This window comes from Elephantulus edwardii, unplaced genomic scaffold (genome assembly GCF_000299155.1).
Source record: "Elephantulus edwardii isolate Elephantulus edwardi_28Jun2011 unplaced genomic scaffold, EleEdw1.0 scaffold00011, whole genome shotgun sequence".
Lineage (NCBI taxonomy): Eukaryota > Metazoa > Chordata > Mammalia > Macroscelidea > Macroscelididae > Elephantulus > Elephantulus edwardii.
The window spans coordinates 556,860-571,332 of record NW_006399761.1 but is presented as its reverse complement, the minus strand read 5'-3'; the positions used below and the strand labels follow the sequence as shown (position 1 = coordinate 571,332).

The following is a 14,473-nucleotide window of genomic DNA, read 5'->3' as shown; positions in this document are numbered from 1 at the left end:
ACACACACACACACACACACACACACACACAGGTTCAAGGGAGGGCCAGGGGTTCAACGTGGATAGTTAGGAAACACGATTGAGTCAACAGCAGTATCTACAAACAAGTATCTGCACCCAAGTTCTGGTCATGCCTGCTGAGATGGGAGGACAGCTCTTCCATCCCGCTCAAACACCACCCCTCAGGAGCTCTCGTGGTGTACTGGGAGCTGAGCTTCCAAACCAAAGGCCAGCCCTCACTGCTGGTTTGAATTCCCCGGGTGTTCCTTAGAAGAAAGAAGGGCAGTCTCCTCCTATGTAATGTATTGCCTCCAAAAACCCACTGGAGCGTCTTCCCAGGAGCAGCGAAAGAGCATGAATCTCCTCTCAGGTCAGCCTGCTCTCTGCAGGAGGGTAGGAGAAGTGCCCTGATTCTCCTGACCTCTGGGCCCTACCTGGCCCCTCCACCTGCAGGTTCAGGGCAGGCCCTTCTCTTCACTCCTGTGTCCCGTCCCTCAGGAGCTCCACTATGACACAGGTGACGGTCGCATGCACGCTTTCCAGCACTGAAGTCTCCCAGCTTTTCCATCCACCATCCCTCTCTGTGTCTAGCTGAGTTCCCCTATAAACAAAACAAACCCCAACTGCCTGCCTGCAGAGAAGGTTCCCAGGCACAGAGACCCTACAGGACGGAGCAGAGCTGCCCCACGAGGCTGCCAGCGTTAGAAATCTTTAGCAGTCAGTGGTCATGTATTAATAACGAGACAGAACACCAAGAATGTAGGAGAAAACAGAGGTGGAGCAGGAAGCGAACAGTTCCCAAACAACTGAAGGGAACTGAAGCTCCAACCTTAGCTTCCCTGTGCCTTTATTGAAAATTGACAGGAAGCAAATCATCAAGAAAATTCTATGCAAATGAAGATAAGCTCTTTCTATTGAAAAGGTTATGCTTGACTCAGGAGGGAGGGGTTAGCAAATACAACGCAAGAATCCTGTAAATGCTTAAAGATTGCCTTAGTGTCCATCCCCTGTAAACAGTTAAGGCTTGCCTTAGTGCTTCAGGGTGAATTCCAGCTTGTACACGCCTCCTTCACATCCTGAAATAGCATTCGGTTTACTACACATATTCTGTATGAAATTTGGCTTCCCATACTAGACCCTAGACCCCCTGCACCACCAGGGCTTCTCGGTTCCACAGATTCTGCAAGTTCCCCTTGGGTCAAATATCCACTCTTACTTGTTTTTCTTTTTTTTAATTATTTGTGTGTGTGTGTGTGTGTGTGTGTGTGTGTGTGTGTGTGTGCATGTACCATCAAATAGGATCTGACTGGTACAGGAGGAGATTGTCCTTCCTTCTCCAGCAGAGCATCTGGTGGATTCAAACCACATACCTTTAGGATTGCAATGCAGCCTCTTGCCACTAGGCCACCAGAGTGCCCCTATTTCTCTTATGTCTCTTTCTTACTAAAAAAACAAAACAACAAAATACACTCCACTGTTCTTTCCTCCTAAGAACTTGGGTCAGGAGCCTAGAAGTTATCCGTCCAGTCACTGTTTGCTCACTGGGCGTTTGTGAGGGTGCCAGGAACTATCCCAGGCATTTTCCATTCTTGCTTTGCTTACTTTTCTTGGAAGAACCCTGTGAGGTAGCTATTATTCCATCTCTATCCCAGAAAGTGTTCAAGGTTGCGCTGTTAATAAGTGATGGAGCTGAGATTTGATCATAGGCTTGTCTGACTCCAAAGTCCTTTCCCTTAATCTTAATCTCTTAATCATTACACTATTTTGGCCCACTTCCTGATCCTCATCTATAACCACTTATTAACACTTGTTACTTGTACTCCTGAATTGTCGCTGGAATTAGTTCTTTCTTTTTTCATTAGTGCTGTCTTCATCATACACACATCTGCATATATTTTCTATATACGTCCATGCAGCTGCTGTTTCCTTAATTTAAAATATGTGTATATACTGGCAATAAGAAAAGCGCATCACAGATGTAGACAGTCAAAACTCCCCTTGTCTTAAGTCAGCCACCATGAATAAGGGGCCAGACCTTGGTGAGGGACATCATGCTTGGGACGGTGGAGGGACAGCACAAGAGAGGAAGATTCTCTCAAGACAACTATGAGATATCTTCTCACCCCAGTAAGAATAGCAAAATTTCACAGAACAGCAAATAACAAATGCTGGCGAGGTTGCAGAGAAACTGAACCATTATTTACTCTTGATGGGAGTGTAAAATGGTACAACCACTCTGGAAGGCAGTATGGCACTTTCTCAAAAAGTTGGAAAGAGAAATACCATTTGGCCCAGCAATTCCACTACTGGGAATATAACCTAAAGAAACTAGAACGGCCACCCAAGCAGATATATGCACACCCATGTTTATCGTGGCTTTGTTCACAATAGTAAAGAGTTGGAAACAACCCAAGTGCCCATCAACAAACGAATGCATAGAGAAGCTGTGGTATATTCACACAGTGGAATCCTATGCTGCATTAAAAAACAAGGAACTCATGAATTATTATACAAAATGAGTGACCCTGAAGGACGTTATGCTGAGTGAAATATCTTGGTCACAAAAGGACAAATACTGCATAGTGCCACTGTTGTAAAACAAGACTGACATGGGGGTTGGAGGGAAACTAAGAAAAGAGGGGATAAATAATGTACACTGCATTGAAACAGATGAGGGAGAGAACTGTTTGGGAAGAATATATGATTAGGTATTATTATCATGACAAGAGTCCAGAATGAAATCTGCTTAGTGGAGTGGACTGGGGGGAGGACTGTATAACAATAAAATATTTTTTTCTTACTTTTCAAAGAGAAAAACAAACTGTGGGGAGGGGTGGGCAGGGAAGAAAGTGCAACAATGAATGAATGGAAATCCAAAGTCTCTGTAAACTTTGACTAAAATTAATAAAATAAAAAGAAAAAAGTTACTTAAAAAAAAGAAAGGAAGATCCTCAATTGACTCAGTGACTCGGGTAATGAGGTAGGTGTGTCAGAGACACTAAAGTTGGCTCAGGATAGAGCACATTCAGAGCTGTTGGACACAGGGTTGCTATGAGTTGCAGGCAACTTGACAGCATGTAACAACAACAATGGCATGTATGCCTCGGTTTTCTCCGTATAGATGCTGAAAGCTCTCAACAAGATGACGAACCATGGTACATTCACACAATGGAATACTACGCAGGATGCAGAAGCGATGATTTTGAAAATCATGACCTAACTTGGGAGGAACTGGAAAGTGTTGTGCTAAGTGAACTAACTCTGTCCTGTAAGGACAAATACTGTATAAGACCATTGTGGTAGCAATAGAAAAATAACTAGTAAAACATGTATTAGGATCCAACCGGGGAGGGTAGAAGCAGAGGAATGAGGATGGCCAGGGGTGGGGAGGTAATTACAGGGTCACACAATTTTATGGGAAGAGGGAGGGGTGCATAAACAAAATAGAAATGATCTGGTGGTGAAAACAATTTATCTGAACTTGGTAAGTAAACCAGTATAAAATAAAAATTTTATTTTTTATTTATTTTATCTTGTGTGTGTGTGTGTGTGTGTGTGTGTGTGTGTGTGTGTGGTGTGTGTACCGTGAAATTGGATCTGACTGGTACAGGAGGAGATTGTCCCTCCTTCTTCAGCAGAGCATCTGGTGGATTCAAACCGAAAATTTTTATTTTATTTTTTTAAAAAAGATAGTAGGGCGCTCTGGTGGCCTAGTGGCAAGAAGCTGCGCTGCAATCTAGAAGGTGTATGATTGGAATCCACCAGATGCTCTGCTGGAGAAGGAGGGACAATCTCCTCCTGCGCCATCGGATCTAATTCAATGGTACACAACAACAACAACAAAACAGGGAGGGGGAAAAAAGTGACTGTAACAATGGCCTTGAACAGATCCGAGATCACGAGGATAGCGCAGAAATAGGACAAGCTTCCCACCTAGGTCCCTATCTGTTCCCAGGGTTGCTATCGGTTGCAGTCGACCTGACGACACCTAATAACAATACATTGACTCTTCAAGTGGTTAACACAATTTTGAATCCTGTTTTTCCTGTCTGATACACCAGCAACACAGATTCACCTTCATTTTGCTGTTTTAATTGGGGAAAGCATACACCTATTTTATAAAATGTCAGTAGGCACAGAAGGACGTATTATCAAAGGCAAGCCCCTGGCAACCAAAAGGTTGACAGTTCTGATCCACCAGAACCAGAGACAGCCTCAGAGCCATGGAGGGTCGCCATGGGTCAGAAGTCACCTCACGTGGTGGCTTTGGTTTTTGGTTTTGAAGGAAACCCCAAGCTGGATTCACTAGGATTTTTTCCCCGCTATTAATATTAATTCTAATCCAAGAGGGTGCCTTGCATTCATTGGTCATGTCTCCTCTGTCTCCTCTGAGTTAAGAAGTTTTTCTGTCTTTCCCTCTGTTTTGTGACTCTTGCCTTTTAAATAAACATTGATTACGGAGGAGGGGGGAAAGGAGGAGGAGGAGGAGAAGGGGGAGGGGACGAGGAGAAGGAGGAGGAGGAGGAAGAGGAGGAGAAGGAGCAGGAGGAGAAAACCCCAAGGGCCCTGTGTGTTATTTGCTGAACTGCGAACCTAAAGGTTAGCGGTTCAAATCCAGCAAATGTGCAGGAAACGGGCAAGAGAAGAGAGCAGTTTCCTGCGGTGGAGATATACGAAATTAGAACCCCAAAGGAGGGTGGCGAGGAGTCAGAACGGAAGGAACCGCGGGGGCTGGGTCAGCTCGAGCATAATCCTAACGGGGCCTCCCGCGCTGGGCTTTCCGGAACCATTGTTCCGATGATGCTTGTTTCTCGGGGAGAATTTTTCTCGACGGGAACGCACGCCCTCAACAAAGATGGCTGCCGAGCTCCGGAAGTAGGCGTGTCCGGCCGTGTTTTGGCGGAGCTAGTGCTTCCGCCGGGCAGGAAGGCATGTCTGCAAGCGCCCCGAACCTGACTGGTCCCCCTTCCTTGCAGGATCCCATGAGCAAGCTGTGGCGGCGCGGCAGCACCCCCGGGGTCATGGAGGCCCCTGAGCCGGGTAAGCGCGGGGGGACCGAGCAACGTAGGGCTCCCCATTGTCTGCGTTTCCAGGTTACCCAGCCACAGGTGGGATGGGGAAGGGGATGTTGCTTTGAGGATCCCAGGTGGGATCGCAGGGATGAGCGGCATCTCTCGTAGCTGTAGGTTTCCTGGGGTCCCCCAACCCCAGAGTCGATGACAGTACCCCCTTCCGCAGGGGAAGCGCTGGAGCTGAGCCTGGCGGGTGCCCACGGCCACGGCGTGCACAAGAAGAAACACAAGAAGCATAAGAAGAAGCACAAGAAGAAACATCATCAGGAAGAGGACGCGGGACCCGCGCAGCCTTCGCCTGCCAAACCCCAGCTCAAGCTCAAGATCAAGCTGGGCGGGCAGGTCCTGAGCACCAAGAAGTGAGGTCCAGGGGCATCTGCGTGGCGGGCAGAGGTGGGAGAGGCTGGTTGGGCATCCTGAGACAGAATGAAAGCTTTGCACCGGGGCCCAAGTTAAGAGAGCAGGAACTCACGAGGGTGTGGGGCAGGCTGGATAAAGCCACCAGAAAGGAGGGACTTTCAGCGAAGATGCTCCTCGGGTTACAAGTTGGGCTTCCTCCTCTGCAGCGTGCCTACCTTCACTGTGTTACCTGAGGGGCCTCGCTCACCCTCTCCCCTTATGGTGGTGGATAATGAAGAGGAACCCATGGAAGGAGTGCCCTTGGAGCAGTACCGTGCCTGGCTGGGTGAGAAGGGCCCTCCCTACCAGGGGAGAAGTGGGCGCCTCTTTGAACCCGCCTGTTTAAGGGGAGGGGTTGGCTCTGAGAAGGTGTGAACCTTGAGTATGACCAGTACTAACATAGCACAATAAACCCCCACGTTGATCACTCCAACTCACCTCCCCAGATGAGGACAGTAATCTGTCCCCCTCCCCACTTCGGGACCTGTCCGGCAGCTTAGAAGGTCAAGAGGAAGAGGAGGAACAGAGGTGGCTGGATGCCCTAGAGAAGGGCGAGTTGGATGACAACGGGGACCTGAAGAAAGAGATCAATGAGCGATTGCTTACTGCCCGACAGGTGAGTGGGTCCATTCTGGATTTGTGCCCCAGAGGTAGAGTGTAAAGTTTCCATGTCCTGGCACTTTCCCAGGCAGTGGGCACGACATGGTGGAGAAAGGACCAGCACGCAGACATGACTTCTGTTCTCACGGACCTGGTGTTCCAGGGGGCTGTTGCTGCTGTCTGAATCAGTTCCAGGTCAGGATCACCCCTGTGTGCGGCACAGAACTGTCCCCATAGGGGTTTTCAAAGCTGACCTTTCACAAGCAGATCTTCAGACCTGTTTTCTAAGGCAGCTGTCTGGGTGGCTTTGAACCACCAGTGCTTGCACCGCCCAGGGATTCCCTTCTGTGGTGAGTGGAGTAAATAAGTGTGAAGAATAAGGAGTTGCTCTGCCAATTTAAAAGCAGGTGGTTTGAGTCCACCAGGTGCTCTGTGGGGAACAAGCTCCTGTGTGATTTACAGCCTCTGAAAACCCGCTGGAGGGTCAGCTATGAGTCAGTGCTCTCTTGATGGCGATAAATGAGGAGTGTAAATGTATTATGAAAATAGGGTGATAACATAGATATGGGGACAAGGAAAGAATCTGAAAAATGACATTACAAAGACCACAGGAGCTTTTCAGGCAGAAGAAGCAACAGACACAAAGACCCTGAGACCCAAGGACCATCAGAAGAATAAACATCTGTCCTGGGAGAAATGCAGCCAAAATGCTCCTTAGAAGATGATGAGACTATCTCAGATACTTTGGACATGTTCCCAGAGGGGTTCAGGGCAAGGAGGACACAATGCTGGGGGAAGTAGAGGGTCAGCAAAAGCAGAGGAAGTTGGATGAAATAGATTGAGACATTGTGGCCAGGACCCAGCAGTGCTTATGCAGATGGTTCAGTCTCCACAGTCCGGGCCCCCTGGTGGGCTCCATTGTACCCAGGGGTGCTTTGGCTCAGAATGGCAAGCCCAAGGAGAAGCAGAGGTATGGCTAAGCCATTGAAGAATCGTATGCAAAGATGTGACATAATAGGACTTCTTTTGAATCTCTGATGGAGAGGTTAAGACCAAGTAGGACGCTGTTGAAATACCAGGTACTTGGACCAATGTGGCAACCGTGGCGATGGGTCAGGTGAGATGGATTAGGGCTGTGGTTGTCATTATGTGCTGTTGAGTACGACTGACTCTTAGCGACACTGTGAACAACATGTCTGAACCCTGGCCTATCCTGTGCTATCATTATACTTTCTGACACTTTCGAGCCCCTCTGGGCGGCAGTCACCGTGTCAATCCACTTGGTCAGACTGTGGAAGTAGATATTTATTTGGACTTAAGAGGAATCCAGGGCAACCTTGAGGTTTTGGCCTTAGCGATTTTCTAAATGATGTCATCAGTTGAGACGGTATACCTTGGAGGAAGTGCAAACAAGGAGCTCCTTAGCGACAAGGATGGTGAAACATGGTCCCACAGACTCTGGGCGTGTTGACAGAAGGGGCCAGTCCTTGGAAAAGGACATCATCCTGGGAAAAGTGGAGGGTCAGAGAGGGAGAGGAGGACCCTCAATGAGGTGGACTGACACAGTGACCTTAACAGTGGGCTTAAGCACATCGGAGGTGCTGAGGCTGGTGCAGGGAGGGCAGGGTGCAGATCTGCTGTTCTCAGGGTCGCAGTGAGGCTCGATAGCATATATGATGGCAACAGTGAGATTTTTTGGAAAAAGAAAAAGGTCTGTGGCATTTGGGAGGAACCCTGAGTTTTGGGGCGCAGGGCAGGCAGGTGATGTGGAGCAGTTGCTTCCCCCCCCCCCCAGAAGGGTCAAGGCACCTGGCAAATGTGTTCCTCTCCCTGTCTCCCTGCGCCCGGCTGACCCCCGTCTGTCTCCCACCAGCGCGCCCTGCTGCAGAAGGCCCGGAGCCAGCCGTCACCGGTGCTGCCGCTGCCCCTGGCCGGCGGCCCTGCGCCCCCGCTCACCGAGGAGATGCTGCTCAAGCGCGAGGAGCGCGCGCGGAAACGGCGGCTGCAGGCGGCGCGGCGCGCGGAGGAGCACAAGAACCAGACGATCGAGCGGCTCACCAAGACGGCAGCGCCGGGCGGGCGCGGGGGCCGCGGCGCGGCGCGGGGCGAACGGCGAGGCGGGCGAGCGGTGGCGCCGGCGCCCACCGTGCGCTACAGCAGCGGGGCCCAGGGCGCCACGCTGTCCTTCCCCCCCTGGGTGCCGGCGCCCGTGGCCGTGTGCACCTGCCCCTGCCCCGCGAGCCCCCCCCCCGCGCTGCTCCGTGCCCGACTGCCCGCACCCGCGCTGCTACGCCTGCTCCCGCACGGGCCGCGCGCTCTGCAGCCTGCAGTGCTACCGCATCAACCTGCAGATGCGCCTGGGCGCGCCCGACGGCCCCAGCTCCCCGCTGCTGGCCACGTAGGCCTGGGGCCGCACCTGGACTCCGCACCCCCACCCCGCCTGCTGATGTCAGTGTCATTAAACGTCCTTTCCCCCAGCCTGCTGGGTCCGGCGCCTGGGCATGTATGACACGGGGTGCAGGGCTCCGCGCAGGCCAGTCCCCCACGCAGCTCACGGTGACACCTGTGGCCTGGGCACCGCCAGCACCCAACGGGGACTACCGGGCGTTGGGAGTCCTCGACCCGACCCGGGCCAATCAACAGGAACTTCGGCCTTCCCGTCGGCCGCTCATTGGAGGGCGGCGCTGGGGCCTGCCCTCTTGCCCGCTATTGGCTGTCGTTGCTGTCAGTCGGGGCCGTGGTCGCACCTCCTCCCAGCCTTTGTCTGGGCGACCTCTTGTTGTCTGGAAGAGTGGTTGAGGCGCTGCGCCTGATTGGTTGCTGTCAGAAACCCCCTCCTCCGCTCCTATTGGTCCGCTCCTCGAGGGGCGGTGCTGATTGGTGGGACGAGCAACCTGGGTCCTAGTTGGCAGAGCTCTTCCCGGATGGACGCTCCGTCCGTGGAGTGATGGTGGCGGCCGCGGCGATGGGCCGGGCGGGGACCATGGTGGTGGCGGCCGAGGTGGCAGGGGCAGGGCGGCTGGCGGCAGAGGAGGCTGTGGTCGTCAGGGGGCTGTAAGTGGAGGGATGGCTCGTGCCAGCAGCGCGAACGGCAGCGAGGAGGCCTGGGGGGCACTTCGGTCGCCGCCGCAGCAGGTATCAGCAGCTCCAGTCTATCGCGACAGCCATTTACATTCGTCTCCCCTTTCCTCGTCCCTGCCTTCTGGGGGCGGGGGCGGCACTCGGGCCGGAGAGGCGGCGGAGCTCCCAGAGGTGCCCCTTGTGCGCTTTGTCTAAACTTTGCAAGGTGGCCGCAGCCGGCCGCCTCGCAGACCCGCTCCGCGGTGCAAGTTTGCAGTCTCCGGTGGCCGCAGGCGCAGGCAGGCCCCGCTGCCCTGCAACAGTTATTCGTGATGTTTTTCTGTGTGCCTATTGTCACAGCAGAGGCCAGCAGCGTCTTCTCTTGAGGGAGCAATTTGGAGGAGAGCTGGGAGGCAGCCTCGCGCCCTGGATGCCATCCTTTACCATCCACATCAGTCCCATCTGGTTGGGAGCGCTGCTCTGGGGCTCAGCCGCCCGCCGCCACCCTGGGGACCCAGAGACCCAGGGGTGCCAGGACCCAGCTCGCGGGCGTGGCCCGTGGCCTTGGGAGTGACCTCACTTGCTTGAGTCCATGTCTTAACCTGGGGCACCGGCCTCGAGGGTGGGGCCGTATCACACCTGAGAGCTGAAGTCCACCTCTTGTCCACACCTGCTGCTGGTCCTCTAGCTTGAGGCTTGGTGGCTCTCTGAGCATCTGTCCCTGGGCTCTGCAGGCCAGACCTGCTTCGGGACGGGGGTGGCGGGGAAGGGGCGAACTGTGTGGGCACGTAGGGGTTGGGGTGGACAGTGTCCTGGGCTGGGCCCACCTCTGGTGTGAAGTGCCTCCTTGTTCCCAGCTTCGAGAGCTGTGTCCAGGGGTCAACAACCAGCCCTACCTCTGCGACAGCGGCCACTGCTGCGGGGAGACCGGCTGCTGCACCTACTACTACGAGCTCTGGTGTGAGTCCCTGGGCTCTGGTGTCCCCTGGCCCCCGGCCGCCCTCCCAGGGGCCCTGCCCGCCTGGGGGGGGCCTGACACACCCTCCCTCCCATAGGGTTCTGGCTGCTCTGGACCGTACTCATCCTCTTCAGCTGCTGTTGTGCCTTCCGCCACCGCCGAGCTAAGCTCCGGCTGCAGCAGCAGCAGCGGCAGCGGGAGATCAACCTGCTGGCCTACCATGGGGCATGCCAGGGGGCCGGCCCCGTCCCTGCAGGGTCACTGCTGGACCTTCGTGAGTGGCTGCACACCCCTCCGGCATCTCTGCGTACCCTGTGCCCTGCTGAGGGACGGCGCCGTCCCTGCTGCCTTCAGCCCGTCCGCTCTGCTGCTGTCTCCCTGCAGGCCTGCTCAGCGCCTTCAAACCCCCAGCCTACGAGGAAGTGGTCCACCGCCCTGGTACACCGCCGCCTCCCTACACTGCGGCCCCGGCCTGGGCCCTGGCCACCCCCTCTGCGCCTCGATGCAGCGCCAGCGTGGGCGATGCCCCTTCCCACCAACACAGCCGGCACCCAGAGGGGGAGGCCGGGGCCGGACCCAGCTCTGCCTCGACGCCGCCCTCCTGCCGCTCTCGCCGCCTGACCGGTGACTCGGGCATTGAGCTCGGTCCCTGTGTCGACCCCAGTGACAGCGAGCCACTCAAAGAGGCCAGAGCAGCGGCCACCCCCAGCGGCCTGCCCCTGGACGCTACACTCCCCGTGTCTCCAGTGGGGCTGGCTTCCAGTGAAGGGGACATCCCATAGCTTCCAGCGGGTGGCCGGGCTACTTGCTTACCCGGAATCACCCCCGTTTCCAACCACTCACTGCACTGAGGCTTGTCCCCCGAAGCGGGGCAGGAGAGGGGAGCGCGTAGGGACTGCTGACTCCCCCAGGACACACACAGGAGCCTTGGTCTCATTAAAGAGATGTGAACCAGCTGCGTGTGGACTGGGTGCTCCCTGGGTCGGACTTGCTCCAGCTGCGTTTGGAGGGCAGGTGCCCACCTCTCCTACGTTCCAAACGCAAAAGGCAGCCAGAACCTCTGGGAGAGGTAAAGCTGGCACAAGCGTCTGGCATTTTTTTTTTTCCTTCCTCTCAGTTTATTTAGAAAAATAGACTCTGAGTTCACATTCCCATCCACCCCAGGGCTGTGGGGTGGCAGCAAGTCTACACCTGAGCTGAGAATTTGAAGCATTGGCACCGAGGAGGTCGAGGCAGAGGCCAGCTGCCCTGTCCCTCCAGTCGAGGGCATGAGGACCCGGCCTCCCTCCCGGCCTCCGGTCAGTAGTCTTCAGCCATGATCAGCAGGACCAGGCTGGTCCAGCCCTGGAAAGGCCGGCAGCCCATGCCCCGCCCGTCGCGGTCACTGTACTGCTCCCACAGAAAGCCCGTGGCCTGGTACTGCCGCCGCACATTGCCCACCACGTTGGCACGTAGCTCGCGGTAAAGCTTGGCGGCCCGGGCCTGCTGGGGGCCCTCCTGCTGCCCGTAATGTTGGAGCGCCCCGAGGGCCAGGTAGTTGACATTGAGCCACACTGCACCCCTCCAGTAAGGAGGGTCATGCTCAGAGTTGCGCTGGCCATAGAAGGAGCTGGAGGCCGCCAGGGAACGCAGCCCAAAGGGGCTCCAGAGGTGGCGAGTGTCGGCCAGCGCGTCCAGCAGAGGCCCCAGGCGGGAGGAGCTGGGGCTCAGCAGCCGCAGCAGGAAGGGGAAGAGGCTCACGTAGCCCAGCGCGTCCACGTACTGCGCTCGGGGCTCCGGCCGGCCCACCACCCGCACCAGGCCCTGCGGCGGCTGGGGTCTCAGCCGCACGGCTTTCGTGTGGTTCCCAAAGTCCGCAAAGACACGCAGCTCCGGGGCCCAGTGCAGCTGGTCTAGACCTGCCTCGGCCTCCAGCGACGCGGCCAGTGGGCTCAGGTCGGCAGCTGCCTCCGTCTCCCCCAGCTGCTCCGCCAGCCGGGCCAGCACCCGGGCCCCCAGGGTCACCCAGCATCGCAGATCCAGGTGCCGCTCAGCAGTCGAGGGGTGGGAGGCCCGAGGGTAGTCGTCCAGCCCCGACGGCAGCGTCTTGGGGTTCAGTAGGGTTGGCAAGGCTGGATCGCGGCCCCGCCAGCGGTAGGACAGTGGCAGAGGCCCTGCCTGGCTGTGACGAAGCCAGGAGAACCAGGCATACAGGCGGGGAAAGGCCTGGCGGAGGAAGGCCAGGTCGGCGGGGTCACCGCGCCCCAGCATGTGAGCCACAGGCAGAAGCAGGGTTGGGGGGTTGGCATGCGCTGCCCGCTGCACCAGGAACTCCGGCGGCACCCGGGCCCGGGCCTCGTCCCCCAACACCTGCTCCCGCCCGATCCAGCCATCAGCATTGAGCAGCCCCAGCCAGTGGCCTAAGGCCTCTCGAGTGAGCTGGGGGTCCCAGCGCTGGACCAGAAGTTGGTGGAATCCTTCATCCCAGAGGAAGCCTCGTGGGAAGAAGGAGCGGGAGGGCACGGCTGTGAAGAGGGGGGCAGCTGGGAACAGAGCAGGGTCAGCCTTCTGCTCAGACCCCTCCGCGCCCATGTCTGGCAGCACCAAGCCCTGTCCGTAGAAGTAGCCGATCCCACCGAGTAAGCCGCTGAGGGCAGTCTGGCCCAGAGCCTGTTCTTCTGGGCTCAGGCCCTTCTTCTGTAGCCGGAAGGTCTTCTCAAAGCGTTCTCTGAAGGCCTCGGCCCGGCTCTCTAGGGCCTGCGTCAGCCGGTCGCCAGCTAGTGGCTCCGGGGCCTGGCTTCTTCCAACCTGGGCACTGCCCGACTCAAACACCAACTCCACAGAGAAGGGGGCTTTTGCAGTGACCTGCTGGATCAGGAACTGTCCTCGCCCCTGCCCTTGTCCATTTGGGCCTCTGTCCTCCCACTTCAGGGAGCCTGGCAAGCCAAGATAGCGTTCCGGGCTGGCCCCCGGGGGCCGGTGATGGAACCAGCTGTTGAGGCGACTCTGGACCAGGTCTGTGAGCAGTGGCAGTCCTGGGTTGGGGGACCAGAAGACATTGTAGCTTGAAAAGGAAGAGATGGACAGGAAACGTTACTCAGGAAGTGGTAGTTATTCTATGGGGAAATCGATGAAGGCACCAGGAGGTGGAGTGGGAGGGTCCCAGCTATGCAGGGGCCACCGGCCTGGTCAGGGAGGAGGGAGAAAGGACATACAATCCAGGGCAGGACAGAGACCCACGCCACTTCCACTGACACTCCCCACTCACCTGCCATACTTGGGGCTGGAGTCCCCAGGGCCCGTTGGTGGGAGCAGACTGAGGCGGAAGTCACCCAGTTCCTTCGTATGCCCACTGATGAATTTCAGCTGCCCCTTGGCCCCAGCTTCCGGCACCAGGACTTCTCTGCCATCTGTCACCACATAGAAGAACAGAGACACCAAAGGGGAGGCGGAGGTATCTGAAGCCTGTAGGACCAAAAGAGGAAAAATTACAGAGAGGTAATTAGGCTGACAGCTTTGTATGGAAATCTGCAAGAGGTACCAGGCAGGCGCAGTACGGGAAGACCTCCGTGTGACAGAGCCGAGGCCACAGTGAGGGGGAATAAAGAGCCTTTCAGCGGGGTCTCTGGGGGAGAACCCAGCACCTGAGCTGGGTACCATCCTAAGAATTCTACGTGTGATTTTTACAACAATCCTAGACACTAAGTTGCTATCGTCCCCATTTTACAGACCAGAAAACCAGCGTTCAGGAATGCCGTGTGGCGATGCCCCCGCGGGCCACCTGCCTCTGAGCAGCTGCTACTTACTGGTCACTTGACAGGAGGAGTGTGGGCAGAGAAAGGCGCCCTGGGCCCTGACCTGAGGCTCCACGGTCACTCTCCAGCTCCAGTCCCCTCCGTGCTGGCCCCCGGGCCTCTTGACGAACTCGGTGGTGAGCCGCAGGGCCCCGTCCTGAATCCGCTGCCGCCCGGAGGAGACACCATCGTGAAACTCCCAGCCGTAGGGACCCACGCCGTCGCCCTGCTCACACGTGTGCCTGAGCTTCGGGGGCCCTGGGGCGCCGCCCTGCTGCGTCCACATCAGTCCTGGGGGGGGGGGAAGCGGCCACGTGAGCCACAGAGAGAGGAGACCCCCGTTCCTGGGAACCCCAGCCTCGCCCTGCGCCCGCCCGGGCCCGGATACCTGTGAGAAGCGACTGCGGGCTGCGGGTCCTCATGCCGAAATAGACGTGTGGGCGATAGGTGCCCCAGAAGAGGTCCGGGGTCACGGTGGGGCTGGAGGAGTTGGGGGGCAGCGCGGGCGGCGCGGGGTGCAGCGTGATCGCCCGCCGCGCACGGTGCCACGCCAGCAGCCAGCGCCCGGACAGGCCGAGGGCCAGCGCCAGGACCACGACGGCCAGGGCCGC

General features: G+C 56.7%; 3 protein-coding genes across 3 annotated transcripts in view; 2 read left to right on the top strand and 1 right to left on the bottom strand.

Moving 5' to 3' along the window:
• The first annotated feature begins 4,931 nt into the window (after positions 1 to 4,931).
• Positions 4,932 to 8,473, top strand: INO80B (INO80 complex subunit B). Its single transcript, XM_006880834.1, is given in 6 exon segments — positions 4,932 to 5,040; positions 5,239 to 5,431; positions 5,639 to 5,757; positions 5,918 to 6,087; positions 7,945 to 8,289; positions 8,291 to 8,473. Coding segments are annotated over 6 exon segments (1,119 nt in total).
• Positions 8,474 to 8,935: 462 nt separating this feature from the next.
• On the top strand, positions 8,936 to 10,871 carry WBP1 (WW domain binding protein 1). The gene is made up of 4 exons (XM_006880992.1): positions 8,936 to 9,206; positions 9,989 to 10,091; positions 10,187 to 10,363; positions 10,474 to 10,871. The coding sequence occupies exons 1-4, from the start codon at positions 9,138 to 9,140 to the stop codon at positions 10,869 to 10,871; spliced, it is 747 nt and encodes a 248-aa protein (XP_006881054.1). The 5' UTR covers positions 8,936 to 9,137.
• Positions 10,872 to 11,388: 517 nt separating this feature from the next.
• The window catches only part of MOGS (mannosyl-oligosaccharide glucosidase), a 3,261-nt gene continuing 176 nt past the window's right edge, over positions 11,389 to 14,473 (bottom strand). Inside the window, exons 2-5 of the mRNA XM_006880991.1 lie at positions 14,251 to 14,473; positions 13,927 to 14,153; positions 13,337 to 13,533; positions 11,389 to 13,132 (exon numbers count right to left, since the gene is read on the bottom strand). Of these exons, the coding sequence (XP_006881053.1) occupies positions 11,389 to 13,132; positions 13,337 to 13,533; positions 13,927 to 14,153; positions 14,251 to 14,473 (2,391 nt within the window). The remainder of the gene's footprint in view (positions 13,133 to 13,336; positions 13,534 to 13,926; positions 14,154 to 14,250) is intronic.